The 16,540-nt window shown below is 33.4% G+C and overlaps 2 protein-coding genes across 2 annotated transcripts; one reads left to right on the plus strand and one right to left on the minus strand.

Moving 5' to 3' along the window:
- The first annotated feature begins 2,914 nt into the window (after nt 1-2,914).
- On the plus strand, nt 2,915-4,782 carry LOC11430025 (WRKY transcription factor 23). The gene is made up of 3 exons (XM_003625946.4): nt 2,915-3,460; nt 3,863-4,006; nt 4,178-4,782. The coding sequence occupies exons 1-3, from the start codon at nt 3,111-3,113 to the stop codon at nt 4,569-4,571; spliced, it is 888 nt and encodes a 295-aa protein (XP_003625994.2). The 5' UTR covers nt 2,915-3,110; the 3' UTR covers nt 4,572-4,782.
- Nucleotides 4,783-7,615: 2,833 nt separating this feature from the next.
- On the minus strand, nt 7,616-15,344 carry LOC11426626 (flowering time control protein FCA). The gene is made up of 15 exons (XM_003625947.4): nt 14,950-15,344; nt 14,796-14,866; nt 14,351-14,429; nt 14,115-14,197; nt 13,957-14,008; nt 12,822-12,869; nt 12,609-12,670; nt 11,404-11,455; nt 10,636-10,715; nt 10,491-10,555; nt 9,290-9,349; nt 8,894-9,191; nt 8,167-8,328; nt 7,955-8,083; nt 7,616-7,814 (listed from the first exon to the last, which is right to left on the minus strand). Exons 1-15 carry the CDS (start codon nt 15,143-15,145, stop codon nt 7,755-7,757), a joined length of 1,497 nt encoding a protein of 498 aa, XP_003625995.2. The 5' UTR covers nt 15,146-15,344; the 3' UTR covers nt 7,616-7,754.
- Between the last annotated feature and the right edge of the window lie 1,196 nt (nt 15,345-16,540).

Raw genomic sequence — 16,540 nt, forward strand, 5'->3', positions numbered from 1 at the left:
ATGAAATGTAATGCATGTTTATATATAATACACATAAATGGTCCAAGGTTCGTTTAATTTATAAAAAAAAACTTTATTTATAAAATAAAACTAAACAATAAAATATATAAATGGTCTCCAACTTTGCAAGGCTCGTTTAATTTAGTCACTGACCATATGAATATTTCAACTTGAGGAGTGTTATGACCATTTTCTTTCTATTAATCTTTTTAACATTAACTTTTTTATTAGATGAAATTGTTTCTCGTTTTAAAAATAAGACTCAAATAAAGTGTTAAGACTCTTGAAAATTTCACCTAATAAAAGAGTGATCAAGTGTCAAAGAGAATGTTTTCAACATTTACCATTTCAACCTAGTTTTCAACTCTAAAATATTTCTCAAGTTCATTCTATCAATATGTATATTACTAAACGAACATGGTCAATCAAAATGTTCATATTTCCACGGACTAAATTGAAAATTTGTTATAAAGTCATTGACCATTTTAACAGTCAACGTTAACATAATGAACAAACGTTGAGAGAAGGATGAACAAGAAAAACGTTTTCGAGAATCGATGACCAAATTGAATTATTTACTCCATATTTTAAGAGACCAAATCGAGAATGACCTACAAAAGAAAAGATGATAGATTGAATACCGTAAAAAGCCAAACAAAATTATTGAACATGGTAGCCAGTAGCAAGAAGCAAAGTACTTATATCAGCATGCATTTCGTGGCTCACTTTAAAACCACACGTGCATGAACCTTCCCATTCATAAAAGAGAGAGATGAATTGAGAAAAAAGAGTTATGTGTGTGTACTATGTAACTTTTCTGTTTATTGTTTTCCTTTTCGTGTTTGATTATGTGTGTTTTTCCTTGCCGTTTTAAGCCGTAATTGTCTCACTGATTAGTGTTTAAGCACTACTTGTGCGCGTGGATTAATTGCATGTACACATTATAAAATATTATAGGCTCGTCCACCGACTAAATGTTGCTCCGATTACGCTAGACTATATATGATAATATGATGTGCTTGCATAACAAAATTACAAATTGTGTGGTTCTAAAATGTGTGTGATCTTTTTCAAAAAAAAAAATGTGTGTGTGATCCATCTCTTCATATTATTTTTGTTGTAAAATCGATAATTAAACTCAAATTTTAATTTTGATTTTTTTAATATACTTATTAGTTTTAACCTATTTATTTTATAATAATCTTAGAAAGTTACCACTTTCTCTTTCAGAAAAGAAAAAAAAAAAAAAAAGTTACCGCTTTTCAAAATTATCTTATATTTATCGTTAACTGTTATAGAAAAATCTCATTTTCTAAATGTAAATATTACACTAAAACAATCCCATAGAATATTAGTTTAACTATTTCAAAGGTAGAAATGAAAATAAATTAGGGATTTTTTACTTACGACACATCTACAAATTGAATGGTTTTGATATATTATGTTTTTTAAATCAATAAATTAACGATTATTTTTATAAATTAAATGATTATTTTTGACTTTTTTATTTAAAAAAATCATGTCATGTATTTTTATGCATAAAGGTAATTTCACATAAAAAAAAAAGAGTTTAATGGCGGCAGAGTGACAAACCAAAACAATTTTTCACTCAACCAATCAAAATATTCAGAATTGCCACATCAATTAATATTTTTAATTTATGTAGCAATTCTAAATAGTGTGAAAAGTTGTTTTGGACTGTCAACCCACCATCATTAATCTCAAAAATACAAAAAAAATGTATGATGTTTGTTCATTCAACGACACCGTACATGTATATGTAAATATGATTATATTCAAGTCTCTATAATATTCATGTATCCAGATTTGCAACATTTCTTTTAACCTAAAGCAAGACGATAAATAAAAAACATACTGCACAAAAATCGAAAATCAAAACAAATATAGTCGTGCTAAGATGACAAAAAGACAAAACAAACGAAAGAATTAATATTTAAAGTATGTGAAAATCATTTATTTAACTAAAATAGAAAGAAAAACAATTTGGATGAAAATCACCCCCTCTTCGGTAGATCAGAGAATTAAAAAAATGACCACGTCTAGGGTTTAGAAAGTATAAATTTGAGAACAAATTGATAATGTTGATCAACATGTTCAGGTGCATCTTTTTTTCACCTTGTTACTTCTTTGAATCATTATTAAACGATGATAAAAAAATTTGTAACCTTTATAAAAACATTCTTCAATATCTTCATGTCTAAAGAATTATATATTCAGATCACTTTTTCTGTAGTTGTATTAATTTTTTTGTCAGATAATTTAATGATTAGAAATTCACCTCATAAAGGTGAATAAACGAGGTGTCTGAAGTTCAAACCTCGACCTCTGCATATATTTTGTAATATTCTTACCAAATAAGCTAAGTTTTCAATGACAATATAGATTTACTTGTAAGAATATATTGATAGTGTAAATTAGTTTTACAATGAAGCCCATGTATCGTTTTGTATCAATTATATGATGCATAAATCAGATAAATCATGGTCTCCATGAGCTTAACATGGGTTGGATTTGAACCAAGAACACCCAATTTATTCACTTTAAAACTACCGAATCAATAAATCTCATCGCTACATTAAATGAAATATAATGTGACCTATCTTTATAAACAAATTACTCTTTAATTATTTGTAAAACTTACTATTTTGATATTGTTCCAAAAAGAAAATTTAAATTGCAGTACTACAATTTGACGGTAATGACGGCAATGATTTAGCTGAAGTGTAAGTGTAAGTGTAAACCCCCGTTCACACAGACGGAGAATGGGTCAAAGATTTACGTATGAAAGCGAGGTGGACCATATATGGAGAACACAACCGGCTGAACCGTGTCCGTACCATAAATAACCTACACTTGCCAGTCAAGTCTAGTGTGTTCCACATTCCCACGTTCATTAAACATTACTACTTGCTGTACAAGCTTTCATTTCTCTGTTCCCACCCCCCTTTTTCTTATTCCCACACCTTTCGTTTTCTCTTTATATTTCTTTCTTCTTCTAAACCCAAAACCTCTCTCTCTCTCTCTCTCTCTAAACACATATAGATCAACCAACCCTACCTTATCTATCTAAATATCTCTCTCAAACATTGATGATGGAGAAAAAGGGTTTGAATATGGAGGATTATGCGAATATTGGATCTTTCCCTAGCTACTCATTTCCAAGTGTTTTTGATTTATCGGAAGAAAGGAGCTTCATGGAGTTACTGGGTGTGCAGCAGAACATGAACAACTATAGTGATAGTTTACTTGATTTGCCTGTGGTTGTAAAGGAGCCACCTTTGGAGAGTGATGGGAATGGAAAAGAGTATTCAGAGGTTTTGAATAGTCAACAACAACCTGCTACTCCTAACTCTTCATCTATTTCATCTGCTTCTAGTGAAGCAATCAATGATGAACACAATAAAACTGTTGACCAAACTAATAATCAACTCAACAAACAGTGAGTTTCATTTTCTTCTTCTATTTTTATCTTCTAGGTGCTTAAAGATTTTTTTATGGAAGGGCAAAGATGGGATTTTTTTTGGGTGAAACAAAAAAAAGTTTTGGAATTTGATTATGAGCTTAGTTTTTCACCTACCTAATTTTGTTTAAAAAGTTTTAGTTTTGATTTCATGAATTATGAATGTCTTCATTATTTGTGGTTCTATTCTATTAATATTTACAATATTTCTTTGAGTGATCCAAACCTTGTAGCATACATATAAAATTAAATTTGTTTGATATTTGAAAAATGTTTTTTTGACAAAATTTGATAGTTGGAAAATAATGAATTAAGTATTCTAGTAAGATTTTAATTTCTATGGTTTGTGGGATCTAATGTAGTTTCTATTATTGGGTTAAGGTTGAAGGCTAAGAAGACAAATCAGAAGAAACCAAGAGAAGCTAGAATCGCTTTCATGACGAAAAGCGAGGTGGATCATCTGGAAGATGGGTACAGATGGAGAAAGTACGGTCAAAAAGCTGTTAAAAATAGCCCCTTTCCAAGGTCAGTCCAATATCTTTAGTTTTATTCATTCTTCAAAATACTAAAACCCCTTTCTAATTTTGCTTCCTTTAATCTCTCCCTTTATTAAATATTACTGTGTTCAAATAAGAAATTTTAGTAATAATTTATTGATTAACGTTTGAAACTAACTGTATCTATATGCATATATAGGAGCTATTATCGTTGCACCAGTGTTTCATGTAATGTGAAGAAACACGTGGAGAGGTCTTTGAGTGATCCAACCATTGTAGTAACAACCTACGAAGGAAAACACACACATCCAAACCCAATTATGTCTCGTTCTTCAGCTGTTCGTGCTGGATCTCTATTACCACCACCAGCTGAATGCACCACCAATTTTGCCTCTGATCAAAACTACGATATATCCCAATATTATAATCAGCAGCGTCAACAAGTACTCTTCAATACATTGTCGTCTCTGGGTTTCCCTTCAAAGAATATGAATGCTACTTTTTCTCAAGACAGACCACTTTGTAATCCAAGGGTTCAGGACAATGGCCTTCTTCAAGATGTTGTTCCTTCACATATGTTCAAGGAGGAGTAGATCATTCATCACTGTACATCATACCACTGCTTCTGTCTCATTTCTTATGTTGATTGATCACTTTTTGTAGCTAGTTAGATATATAGATAGGAGACTTAGATGAGGAGTACTCCATTAGTGATGATCATATATACTGGTAATCTTTTTTGCACAGATAAGAAAGCCTTAATTATCATTGGTATTTAATATCAGTTTGATCATTGACATCTCTTACCTGCTTTTTATAATGTACATATATGTCTGTATGTGGGTGCGTGTGAGGAAAAGAACAATGCTATATACCATGAGAGAGAGAGAGAGTCGGGAATATCATAATGTCACAATTTCTAAACAAAGGACAACATTTAATTACAATCCGCTGTTAACGGAAAACACAAGCTGCTGATCAATGATAGTATTTTGTGGCCTTTCTCTTCATGACATTAAGCAATTTTCCATGTGCAAGAGTATTCATCAATAATGACCAACAATAGTCTCCAATACGACCAACCACGTATATTGGGGGGTCTTTAACCCTAACTAGTTATTTTTTCCCTACAAAATTCTATTTCTTTTACAAATTACTTCAACAAAAAAAGAGTACATGCGAGAACAAAGGATTTTTTAGAATATTATTCAAGGGGGTGATTCCAAAGAACAGCAAAATGTCCGTGTATCCTTTCTTCTATCTTAAGATTCTGACTCCTCGTTTTTCTTTTTGTTGCGGAATGTACATTAATTTCAGTGAGGTGCAGTAGAAAAGATTGTTTTTAAACGGGTAAAATTGGTGTGCAGGCTTCCTTGTTTTGCTTTGTCCTAGTAGTAACCAAGGAAAACGATTTATAGGGAAATGTGTTCTAATTTGAAGGATTCGTTGGTGAAAGTTGTGTCCCAATACGGTAAGAATAACGAGGTAGTAATAATTAGAAAGAGTGTACTAGCGGTCCACTTTAAGCTCATTGAGTAAATGGCCTTATAATGCTTACCAGTACGATCTATTCCGTTAAAGGACTCAATTCATTGGACAAGGATAAAAGGACGAATTATAAAAGGTGCTGCTTAAACAAAAGAAGAAAAATACTTAAAGCAAACATAACATTTGATTCGTGTTCTGGTTCATACGATGGAAATATGGAATAGCTCTTGATAACAAGTTCTTTTTAACTAAATTTATAAAGGATGGCTAGTTTCGTATTCTTTACAAGCTTATTTTCCGCCGAGCAAGTTAAACTCTAATATAGTATAAGTAATCAAAAATGATTTTTTTTCCCTTGAAAGTTGAAACGATGGTAGAAATTAGAATTAGAAAGATAAAGTTGATAGGTTTTCACGAATAGGTAGCACCCATAGAATTGGTGACATTGGCCAATCATCATGTTACAATCCTTATGAAAGACAGAGAGAGAGGAAGAAAAAAAAAAAAACCACTATTGACATTGTGGTTGGTCAATGTCACTAATTCTACGTCACCCAAGTGCTACCCGAACACGAACTGACCCAAGATACCAAAGGCAGTGGGATTTGGATTTGCTACAGCCTAAAGTGAATATGCATATAGATCTTGACCGTCAGTAAAAATTGGATAAATCTGACTAATTTATTGTATTTTCAAGGGTTGTACACGAAACGCCCCTCCCCTTCTATTTATTTACCTATGTCACCTTCAATGATTCTTTTTTACATAGAATGTGATTCGATCAATACCACTGTTGAATTTAAAGTTCTCATTGGATGAATCAAGTGTATAACATTTCATTTGATTCAAAGTTGTTAATATATTAAGACAACATGTTGCAAATTTTGGTAACCGTTTAACACATGACACTACTGGAGATGAAAATGTGATTCATTTTCAAATTTAAATTTTAGTTCAGTATGCCAATAATTGAAAGCAAACACTAATTCAAAGTGGGTTGCACTTCTTAAATTTGTAGTCCCTACAGTAGTGGTGGAGCCAAATTTCTTATCAAGCTCTCTCTACGCTTTGAGCTACTTCCGGTTCTTACAAGAAAGTTTCTCAATCCACCTCATTAGTCAGAGGCCCCCTAAAATTCCATTTTACCCCTTACACGATCAGTCTTTTGGACCATATTTGTCCATATTAATCAATCCGGTAGCTTATAACGTTTAAGTTTGATCAGCATTTTGAAACTCAAATTTTTTTCAACACTTCAACTCAATTTTGGAGCCCTCTGAGAATATAGGAGGGGTTGATTCAGAAATTATCTTCTTTCAATTGCAAGTTACAAGCAATACAAGAACAAACAATATACTTTGAAAAGAATAGTCGACAGCACCCTCCAGCCTACTGTTGTAACATTTCAAACCTAAATGATGTTACGATCTCCCTTTTCTTTCCCTCCAAAATCATCCATTTTACCGCAAAGGAAAACTTAGGTCTAAATATGCAAGTAGAAGTATTTGCTAGATTATATCCTATCCCTTTCTTGTATAGGTATCATACATCTCTTAGTCAAAAAAAATTAATCTCCATTTTTTCCCTCCAAAATCTCCCAATTAAACATATGGTAAATAAAAAATTAAGTCGGTATTGATCAGGAGGAACATTAATTAGAAGTAATTACTAGATTATAGCCTTTTCTTACACTTTTGAATGAGGGAATTAGAAATCAATTTAACTATAAAACATGTTTATGCCAGGAAAAAGAAAGAGCTTAAGAGGAGTGGACGGAATGGAAATGTTGAGTACGGAGAGGCCAGAAAGGAGGGAGATGACTGCTGCAAACAGTTTGTTGGAAGAGAGGGAGGAAGCCATTCTAACAGGGGCAGCATTATGCTGAGTAATGGAGGGAGTTCGGTAACATACCAGTATTGGGGAGTGAAAATATAGAGGGAAAGGAGAATTTGAGTGAAGAGCAAAGGTTTGGGCTGGGCCGGACTTTCTGGTCAAAATTTCGTCTGCATATTAGCCTGTGACTACATCTACTTGTAACAAGCTTGGTGTATAATTCCTAATCTAATTTCAAGTTTCTATCAGAATGCAACAAATTCCCCAATTGCAGATAATTGAAATAAACTAATGAAGCAATAAGAAATGCAGAACCTTCGGAGAAACGCACACTAGTTTTGTAACAATTTGAAGGCCACTTTATAATAATAATATAACAATGATTGTTGACAATATGTACTTGTAAAAAAAAAATGTTGACAATATGTGACTCCAGTAGCACGAGAAAAATAAAATCACACCTGTTCAACAACAGGACTTGTTTCTGACTGCATGTGATCATCATGATTTGTTTCCTGTAAAATTACAGGACGTTAGGTAACAGAAGACTCAGCAACAAAACGCAATCCCTTCATTAACGAAATTGAGGTTAATTGGATACAGGCTGATATTGCAGTAGGACCGTGTTTTTATAATGGTAAAAATAAGAAAGGACCTGTTGCTTTTGAGAAACTTCTTGAGAGGAAGATAACGACAATTGCGGTTGAAGTAAGCTATGATCATCTTGCTCGTGTTGCTTCTGTGATTCTTTGTCATACAAAGCATACTCCCCAGGCTTTTCCCACTGCACCAAGAGTAACCATTACAACAGAAAAATATAAATCCAAAACTGTTTGTGAGAATAAGATCAACGGTTTCAAACATTACTCTGCTTTCGCAAGTGACACAGTTGTAGTAGTACTTGTTACCATCAGGGCAGTAATGTTCGCTCCAGTCAGACTCTGGAAATTCTTCATCTTGGGGATTTGTATGCAGATCAGGTGAGGTACTACCAACAACTGTATTGCAACGTTCAGTCTGAGTAGGTAGCTGGGAAGAACAATAAATGAGAAATTATTCCTAACCAGTATTTTGTCACATTGAATGATCCATTTAAACGTTTGTAAGTAGTGGTAGATACAAAGAAAAGGTCCAACATAAAACTAAGAGCATGACATGCTCAGCAATTTACAATTACTTACAACAGTAACTCCAATACTGCCCCTCAATTATAACAACCTGTTATTATCATGTTAATATAAAAGGAAGGAAGGAAAGAGTTCACATTTTAAGTTTAACTACTTCAAAGTTCAAACAGGAGAGGATGGCACCCGAAAAGCCAAGAAGTATTCAAAATTGTCAAAGTATAAACATTTACAAAGGCTAAATTTCAGAAATTCCAAATATAATAAGAAATATGATTTGGAGATTTGAAGATATTATGACCGACAACAAACATGTACTCAAGAAATATGATTTGGAATTTGGAGATTTGAGGATATTATAACTTCACCTAAGTCGGTCCAAATATTCAATAACAAAATTTACTGAAGTCACAACCCCAACCAAAACTTCCCCGAAGGATCAATCACTATATTACCTGTTAGGCACTAACCTGAGAACTTAGCTGCTGCTCTATATTTTGGACCAATGAATCTGGTGGATGAAATTGTCTCTGCACCTCAGTGATAAATGGTTGAGAAGACAAGTTGGGAGCTTGAAGTGGCCGTAAAGGCATCGAAGTCAATTGTGAATGTACGTGTTGGGGTGGAAATTGTTGCTGTACAACAGTAGCAACAGGTTGCCAGTTGGGAATATGAGCATTAACTTGCTGGTGTGGAAGTCTGGAATGATGTGGAGCAATATGCATATTACTTCCTCCAGTATTGGGATCACAAAAATTTGGTAGTGGCCTGTAAGAAGTCATTAAACAGAAACATATTCAGCATGCAGCATGTGTATTGCAATTACTAAGCAAGTCTGAAGTAGAAGATGAAGAAGCAAAACAAACCAAGCTGCTGGTTCTTGGGAACTGGGACCATAACTTGCATTCGCAGGTAAGTAATTGCCCCTAAAGAGATGCACACAAATAGAACATGAATATAATTACTTGAACTATCTCCAATAACAATAAACTTAACAAATATTCCAGTAACCAGATGGTCGATCGTTGAACCAGAAGGGAAAGCCGGCTCATGGAGCTGAGTGATATGATTGATTGAATTACAACAGTAAAGTGTTTTTAAAAAGGATTTATTTTTTATTAACATGAAAAATAAATTAAAGAAAATAATGCTTCTATATGATAGCAGATATCAAATAATAACAGAAAAGTTTGAAACGATATTAGATGTGAAAAATACATTAAAATGACGATAATTTCATTACGTACAAATTAGAAATTTTATTTAATACAATCATAATTTTGTACATGAATAAGATTATTTTCATATTCTAATGTATGATGGATCTTTTCTTAAATAAAACTCGCACCAAGGGTTGGGAATAGGCCATGCCGGTCTACAGGGGCCTACGACCTGGCCTGTTTATTAAAAAAGCTAGGCTTAGGCTTTTGAAAAAGCCTATTTAAGTAAATTGGCCAGACTTAGGCTATCAAAAAAGCATACAAAGCCTGATAGGCCGGCCTGTTTATGCATATTATTAAAACCTTTTTTTTATTTATATTAAAATATAATTTATATTAAACATAAAAATCAAGAAACAACTTCAAATAATGGACTTTTTAAATAGGCTTTAAAGCCTTACAGTGAAATAGGTTTTTAAGGCCTTACAGTGATAGACAAGCCTTACAGTGAATAGGCTTTAAGGCCGATTTAGCCTATTTAGAAGTAGATAAAATGGACTATGTAATGACTTTAATATGATAGGCCTACGAAAGGCTATAGGCTAGGCTCAAGCTTGCAAATTTTTTCGTAGGCCAAGCTCAGGCCTATCAAAGCCTGTACACAGGTCAGACAGAATATCAATTCAATATTTCCACTTCTCGACTCATACCAGGTTAAAGAGTCATTGACACTCAGCCAAGTAAATAAAGCTGCTTGATTGGAACCCCCAGCCTTCTCAGTCAAAACAAATAAATATTAAAAAACAACGGTACCATCGACAACATTGTTTACTTATGTAGCATTAATACATTAATGGCAATGACTGATATACAGAGTTGTATGAAAAATGAAGTCAGAAAGCAAAACCTTAATTCTCCCATCCTAGGTTTCTTCGGTTCCGCAAAACGAACAATTAATGGTTGATCACAACCCTGCATTATTAGGAATAAAATTTTAGCATGCACTCAAAAGTGGACAGAATTATATGTATCAATTAAAAAATTAGCATTACTCTCATCGTGAATGTTCTATCCAACCCTTTGATTGCTGCCAACGCCATCTCTCTGTTATAAAATTTGACAAAACCATATCCTTGAAAATCAAGAAATGCACCCACATGACAAAAGTTAGGTAAAAGCAAAAAAAATCATTGAATAATAAATTGATGAAATAAATTATTAATGATTTAGCGCTAAGAGAAACCATTGCAAAAATTCAAACAGTCCATCTTGTGTTGAGCATGATCCTCTCTCTATGCGCGTAGGCTCCAATTATTTAGTAATTTTGTTTGTTAGAATGTCTGAAAAGTAACTCCTGACAGTCTATGTTGTTTCCTTGGTGAGGATTAGGAGTCTAGTATTAGTATAACTATAGATAAATAATTAAGGACCAGTGCTTTGTCTTCTGAACAATAATATATAAAATATCATTCACATCAATATCAATATAATTTTCTTGTTCTGAGAATTTATTTTCATCCCTATATACCTAAAAGACTAACCCCATAACTTCAACAATATTTGTACTATTTTCTTTAAAAAGTCACTTTTGAAGCAAAACTTAATTGAGTGAGATCAGACATAGGTCTTCATCTCAATCAATCTTTGTCTGCTGCCTCTCACTCTACCTCTCCTTTAGATTTTTTATTTTTCAGGTCTGCAACTCCCAACCATGCACTATAAATGCGGGTAAAACATCAAAGACAAACTCAAGCACGTGTTCATTCTTCAAAGCCACAGATATTATATATACAAATTACAAGGCAAGATCAAGGACCAACCGCGATTCCGCAAGACGACGACATCTTCTATATGCCCGTAAGGGGAAAATATCTGCAGAGAATATGCATACAAAGTCAAACAAAGCGTGAAGGCTAAGAGATCACACGCAACCTTGCAGACTAAAAACGACATTCCAAAATATACTATACCTAAGCAAAATAAATGTCTATGTTGTCTGTTTGGTTCAACTGAGGAGAGGGGAGGGAAAACATTTTTATACATACATATTTCGTTCAAAAGAGGGGAGGGGAGGTGAGGGATTTTAATTACATATATGTTTGGTTCACAAAGGTAGAGGAGGGATTTTATAACTAATTTACATGTTTATGAGTTTATCATTACAATCTTACAACCATAATATATAACTCATGTACTACTCCATATATAGTATATACTAACAGGTAACAGAGAGTAGTATAAATCAAACAGAAAAGTTTAACACTGAAGAAAGTAAAAAACATGGCATGTCAAAGTGATGGCAGAGAAATCAAACATTATGAAACAAAAAGCAGAAACATGTCAAAGTAAACACAGATGGAAAGAAAAAAAAAACAATATTTGATAGGAAAAAGGAAAAATTGAAGAATAAAAAAAGAAGTAAAAACTAGCGGTAAAAAAAAATAGAGCAAAGTTAAGTTACTCATTACTATAAGGATAATTTTGGATTTAGATATAATATTGAGGGTAATTTTGCCAATGTATTAAAAATTAAAACAATACATCTTACCTCCCCTCCAAAAAAAAAAAACCCAATTTGGGGGAGCAAAAAGAGATGCTAGGAGGGATTGGCTCCCGTCCCCTTCTAAAAATTGAACCAAACCCAAAAAAAAATTAAACACTCCCTCCTCTCCCTTCCAAAACCCCCGAACCAAACATAGAGCATAAACTTATCATATCAACCTACTGAGCTGAATTAGGCAGCAAAAGGTTACAGATATCAACATGTTGGTAACAAGGACTATTTTTTTCTAGTTTTTCTACTTGGAAACATCACAAGTGTTTGCATGATAACCAATATACATGTATCGAAATGTATCTATTTCAAACTTAATAATTATTAATTATTAGGAGAAACTTGTGCAGCATATATAATCCAGCCAACCTGTGAGGTAAGTCTAGAATAAATTTCTAAAATCAGCATGTTAAATCGTTGGCATGAAAAATACACTAGTAATTTCTTGTTTAGGTGAATGGTCACACATACTTCTTCAATTTCCTGTTTTGAAGCTTCATTGTTGATGCAACCAACATAAACTTTACCCACCACTGAAAATTTATAGGAACAAAACCACAAATAAAATAAGTGATCAGTTGAAAAACAATTGCATAAAAGAATAAAATATCAGATAAGAACTAGACAGTCATGTATTCAAATAGAAGTCTGTGAGCAGTCGTGAGAAAAAAATGAGAAGTTTACCTTCGGGAGGATCTCTCCTTTCCATGTTTTGACAGAAGTCTCGAAGCCCTACAAAATAATAATTTGGAACCACAGAATTAAAACATAAAAAAGCAATGTGAGTTTAATTACTCGTTGCATCATATACACTGTAATCAGTGTATTGTATGACTTTGTCGACAAAAAATATGAACATAATGGAACGAACTTCTAAAAATATAAATTTAGCCTTAATATTTTACATGTCAATAAGAAAGTTTTTGTAGGATCGTAATCATGAAAACAATCTCAATTCCACAACATCAGCACATGCGAACAACAGTAAAATAGCAGCTTAAAATAACTCTTTACAGGTCGTAAAATAAAAGGTACAATCAGGGCCATCCCAAGGCAACCCGCCTTAGGCCTCAAAAAGTTTTAAAAAATTTACTTAATGAAAAGGCTTATTCTATTATTTTCAAAATTAACATTGATAAAATCTTATCTGAAGTTAATATTGTATCAACAAAGATTAAAACAATGGTCTTTACTCTTTATCATAAATAAAAAATGAAACAAAAACGATTACATTAATTTAATACATGGTTTGGTATCTAAAGCACAAATAACATCATTTAAACCAAAATTTAGTAGTTTTACTAAAATTTTATTATTGACTTAAAATGCCTCATTTTTTCCGTAATAAAAAGGCCTCATATTTAAATCCCCCTTAGGCCTGGGTATAATGCCAACAGTGAGTATGTGAAATAAAAGAGATTGGGCAGATCTAATTTCAATAACAAAATTGTGATTCTATAGGTCGTGGGTTCTATACCCAGGTTTTAGCCGACCCCATTTAGTGGGAAAAAGCTTGGTTGTTGTTGTAATAATCATCATAAGGTACATATGGAGTCCATAATACATGAGGTACATATGTAGCCATAATACATGAGGCACATATGGAGTCAATAATACACAGTCGAACCTCTTCCTGTCGTTGATTTTTCTATTAAAAATTTGAAAGAGAGTATGCACAGAGATATATTTCATAAAATAACCAAAGTGGATAAAGAAAATGGTTTTAATTGATCAACTAAGAAGTGGAACCTTGCTAAGCCAGAGGAATACTGTATTTAATAATTGGTTCAAAAGGATTTAAAGAAGGTAAAATGATTACCAAAACGTTCACGTTTTCGATCGGCAAATCTGACAACAACAGGTGATGATTCCTGGGTAATGTAAATGTGTCAAAAATATCAGATGTGTTTAAGTTAATCAAATTATTATCATAAAGGAATTGCTTAAGCCGCCAATCATATATGAAATTGTTCTTACTCCAGGAAATGTATACTGATTGCTTAAAGCCTTAATAGCCATATCCGCTTCATCAAATGTTGAATATTTCACCAAACAACTTCCTGTGAAAGTTAAACAAAATTAGACTAATTTTGATACTTGTATATATTATATACAACATATATTAATGTGAGCATCAAGTGAAACTCATCACTCATCGTAACCCTTGACTAATCAAATTGCAGTAATAGATGGTGATAATTCAATATAGATACCTTGTCGAACTCCAGTTGCCTTATCCCTTAAAAGAACAACCTCGACAATAGTTCCATATCCTTGGAACACAAGGCGGACCTGGTTATAAAATAAAAATACAAAATGAAATGAGAAAGAGGAGCAAGAGCACATCCAACGGACCGGGAACCTAAGCAATGTGGTTATAAATTAAAAATACGAAAAGAAGGATTCATTGAGACAGGGACACCATGATTATAACCTTTCACATGTATGTATCTATCATATACATAGATCATTGATATAAATTGTGGAAAATAGTGGTGTTATAGCGCTATTAGACTCTGCCGCTATAGCCACTTTGACAACAGTGAATAATATGGTGTAACAATAGTGATTTCTTCCAATTACAGTACTTGCTCTAGGGAGTGTTATAGCGCTATTAGACAACAGTGAGTGTGAGAAAAAAAGAGTTACATGACTTACATCAGCCTCAGATGCAGTTCTGGGAACAGGTGCAACGTAAACTTTAACATGACCCGTAACATCGACTTGATCTGCAACAAGAAAGAGATAAGTAAGAATTGTGTTATCTGCGAAGGAATGGAATGGAATAGAATAAAAATGTAGTAGAGAGTACCTTGAGGAGGTCCCCATTGTCGTTTGCGAGGGATGGGATAATTATGATTAGGGGGCGGTCGGGGAGGAGGAGGAAATCCAGAATCAACGGCGGCTATGTTACCATTGCCGCTGACATTGACGAAGTCGTGGGGGAATTGAGAGTTTGTTGGGTCTCCGGTGAAATTGACCCTTTGTTCTTGATGAATATCCAGCATAGTTGACTCGCTCACTCAGAGGCAACTTGAACACCGCGCACTTACTAGTAGAAGGTGGTGGTGGTAGTATAGCCTGAAGTTGAATATAAACGATTTTACCTTTGCCCTTTTCAGTTCCTCCACTTGCCGCTGCTCTGTCTCCACTAATTTCCTCGGCGCCCAACGAGCCTAGTTTACTCTTTACTGTTTTTTGAGGGTGGTTTACTCTATAATCTATACTTTACTTGTTATTTAGGCATTGCAACAAAACTCATACTCGCGGTTACCCATCCGAACCAAATCTAATTTGACGGATTTTCTCCGTTTTGATTGGGTTTGGGTATGGATATGGGTTTTCTCCGATTTCAAACACGGGTAACGGGTATATAAATACCCACTCCGAACTCATACCCGTCCCAAATGTAAAAAATTATTTATGTTGATATGTATGTTATTTTGTTTGATAATTGTCATGTTAATAAAAACTACCATTGATATTTAAAGGATCAACTAAATCATTCCGTCTAACAAATGTTAAAGTGAACATATTGTTGGATAATGTATTACAACGTTGCTCTTAGGGATGCAAAAAACTTTTATTTTTTGTTAAAAAAAATTATTCGATACGGGGATGGGGATGGGGTGGGGATACCCGAACCCGTCGGGGACGGAGATGAGCTTCAATTTCTCATCTCGTTGGATATAGGTAGGGTAACAGGTAAGTATATGAGAATCGGGTATGGGGACGGGGAAGGTAAAACTCGTCCCCATCCCGCCCCATTGTCATACCTACTATTACTGGTTGTAATATTTAGTGGAAAATGCTAATTTGTGAAGTGAAAATTTTTGTCTGCCAATTTATTCTTCTAAAGTTTTTTTTCTCCTATAAGGGTTATTCTTTTAAAGATTGAAAATCATGTAATAAATATATATCATTTTTTAAACAAAATATATATCATTTATATCCCTCTTTCAAAAATCATTTATATCCCAAAAGAAAAAATATATCATTGTCCTCATGAGCTTAGCTCATTTGGTAAGGGATAATGCACAATTAGTGCAGTGGCCGGGATTCGAACCCCAAACACCCCACTTATCCATCTTAAAGGTGAATTATAATTTATAAAATCTTTAACTTTAACATGTATCTTAAAGGCACGAGTTACATTACTCATATTTAATTTTTTTTTTTCTTCAGAATATGAGGTGTAATATTTCATTAAAATGGGTTTAAATATGTAAATTTGCATTTCTTTCGCCTGTATTTTTATTTTATTCTTAGACAAGCGACAAAGTGGCCTGACCTGCCCTGTCTAAATTTGTTTAAAACAGGACGGGCCGTGTCAAATTAGATAATCAAGTTCAATATCTCGTCCTGTTCTGTTTAATGGCAGGTTGGCCTACCAAAAAAAAACA

Source organism: Medicago truncatula, chromosome 7, assembly GCF_003473485.1.
Source record: "Medicago truncatula cultivar Jemalong A17 chromosome 7, MtrunA17r5.0-ANR, whole genome shotgun sequence".
Lineage (NCBI taxonomy): Eukaryota > Viridiplantae > Streptophyta > Magnoliopsida > Fabales > Fabaceae > Medicago > Medicago truncatula.

Bases quoted from the DNA above. Each gene is read 5' to 3' on its own strand.
- LOC11430025 (XM_003625946.4), top strand. From the start codon at position 3,111: ATGATGGAGAAAAAGGGTTTGAATATGGAGGATTATGCGAATATTGGA. The intron at 3,461-3,862 runs GTGAGTTTCATT...TATTGGGTTAAG, and splicing joins AATAATCAACTCAACAAACA to GTTGAAGGCTAAGAAGACAA. The intron at 4,007-4,177 runs GTCAGTCCAATA...ATGCATATATAG, and splicing joins AAAAATAGCCCCTTTCCAAG to GAGCTATTATCGTTGCACCA.
- LOC11426626 (XM_003625947.4), bottom strand. From the start codon at position 15,145: ATGCTGGATATTCATCAAGAACAAAGGGTCAATTTCACCGGAGACCCA. The intron at 9,350-10,490 runs GTTTTGCTTTCT...GCATCTCTTTAG, and splicing joins CCTAGGATGGGAGAATTAAG to GGGCAATTACTTACCTGCGA. The intron at 7,815-7,954 runs GTCCTTTCTTAT...GTAATTTTACAG, and splicing joins AAGTTTCTCAAAAGCAACAG to GAAACAAATCATGATGATCA.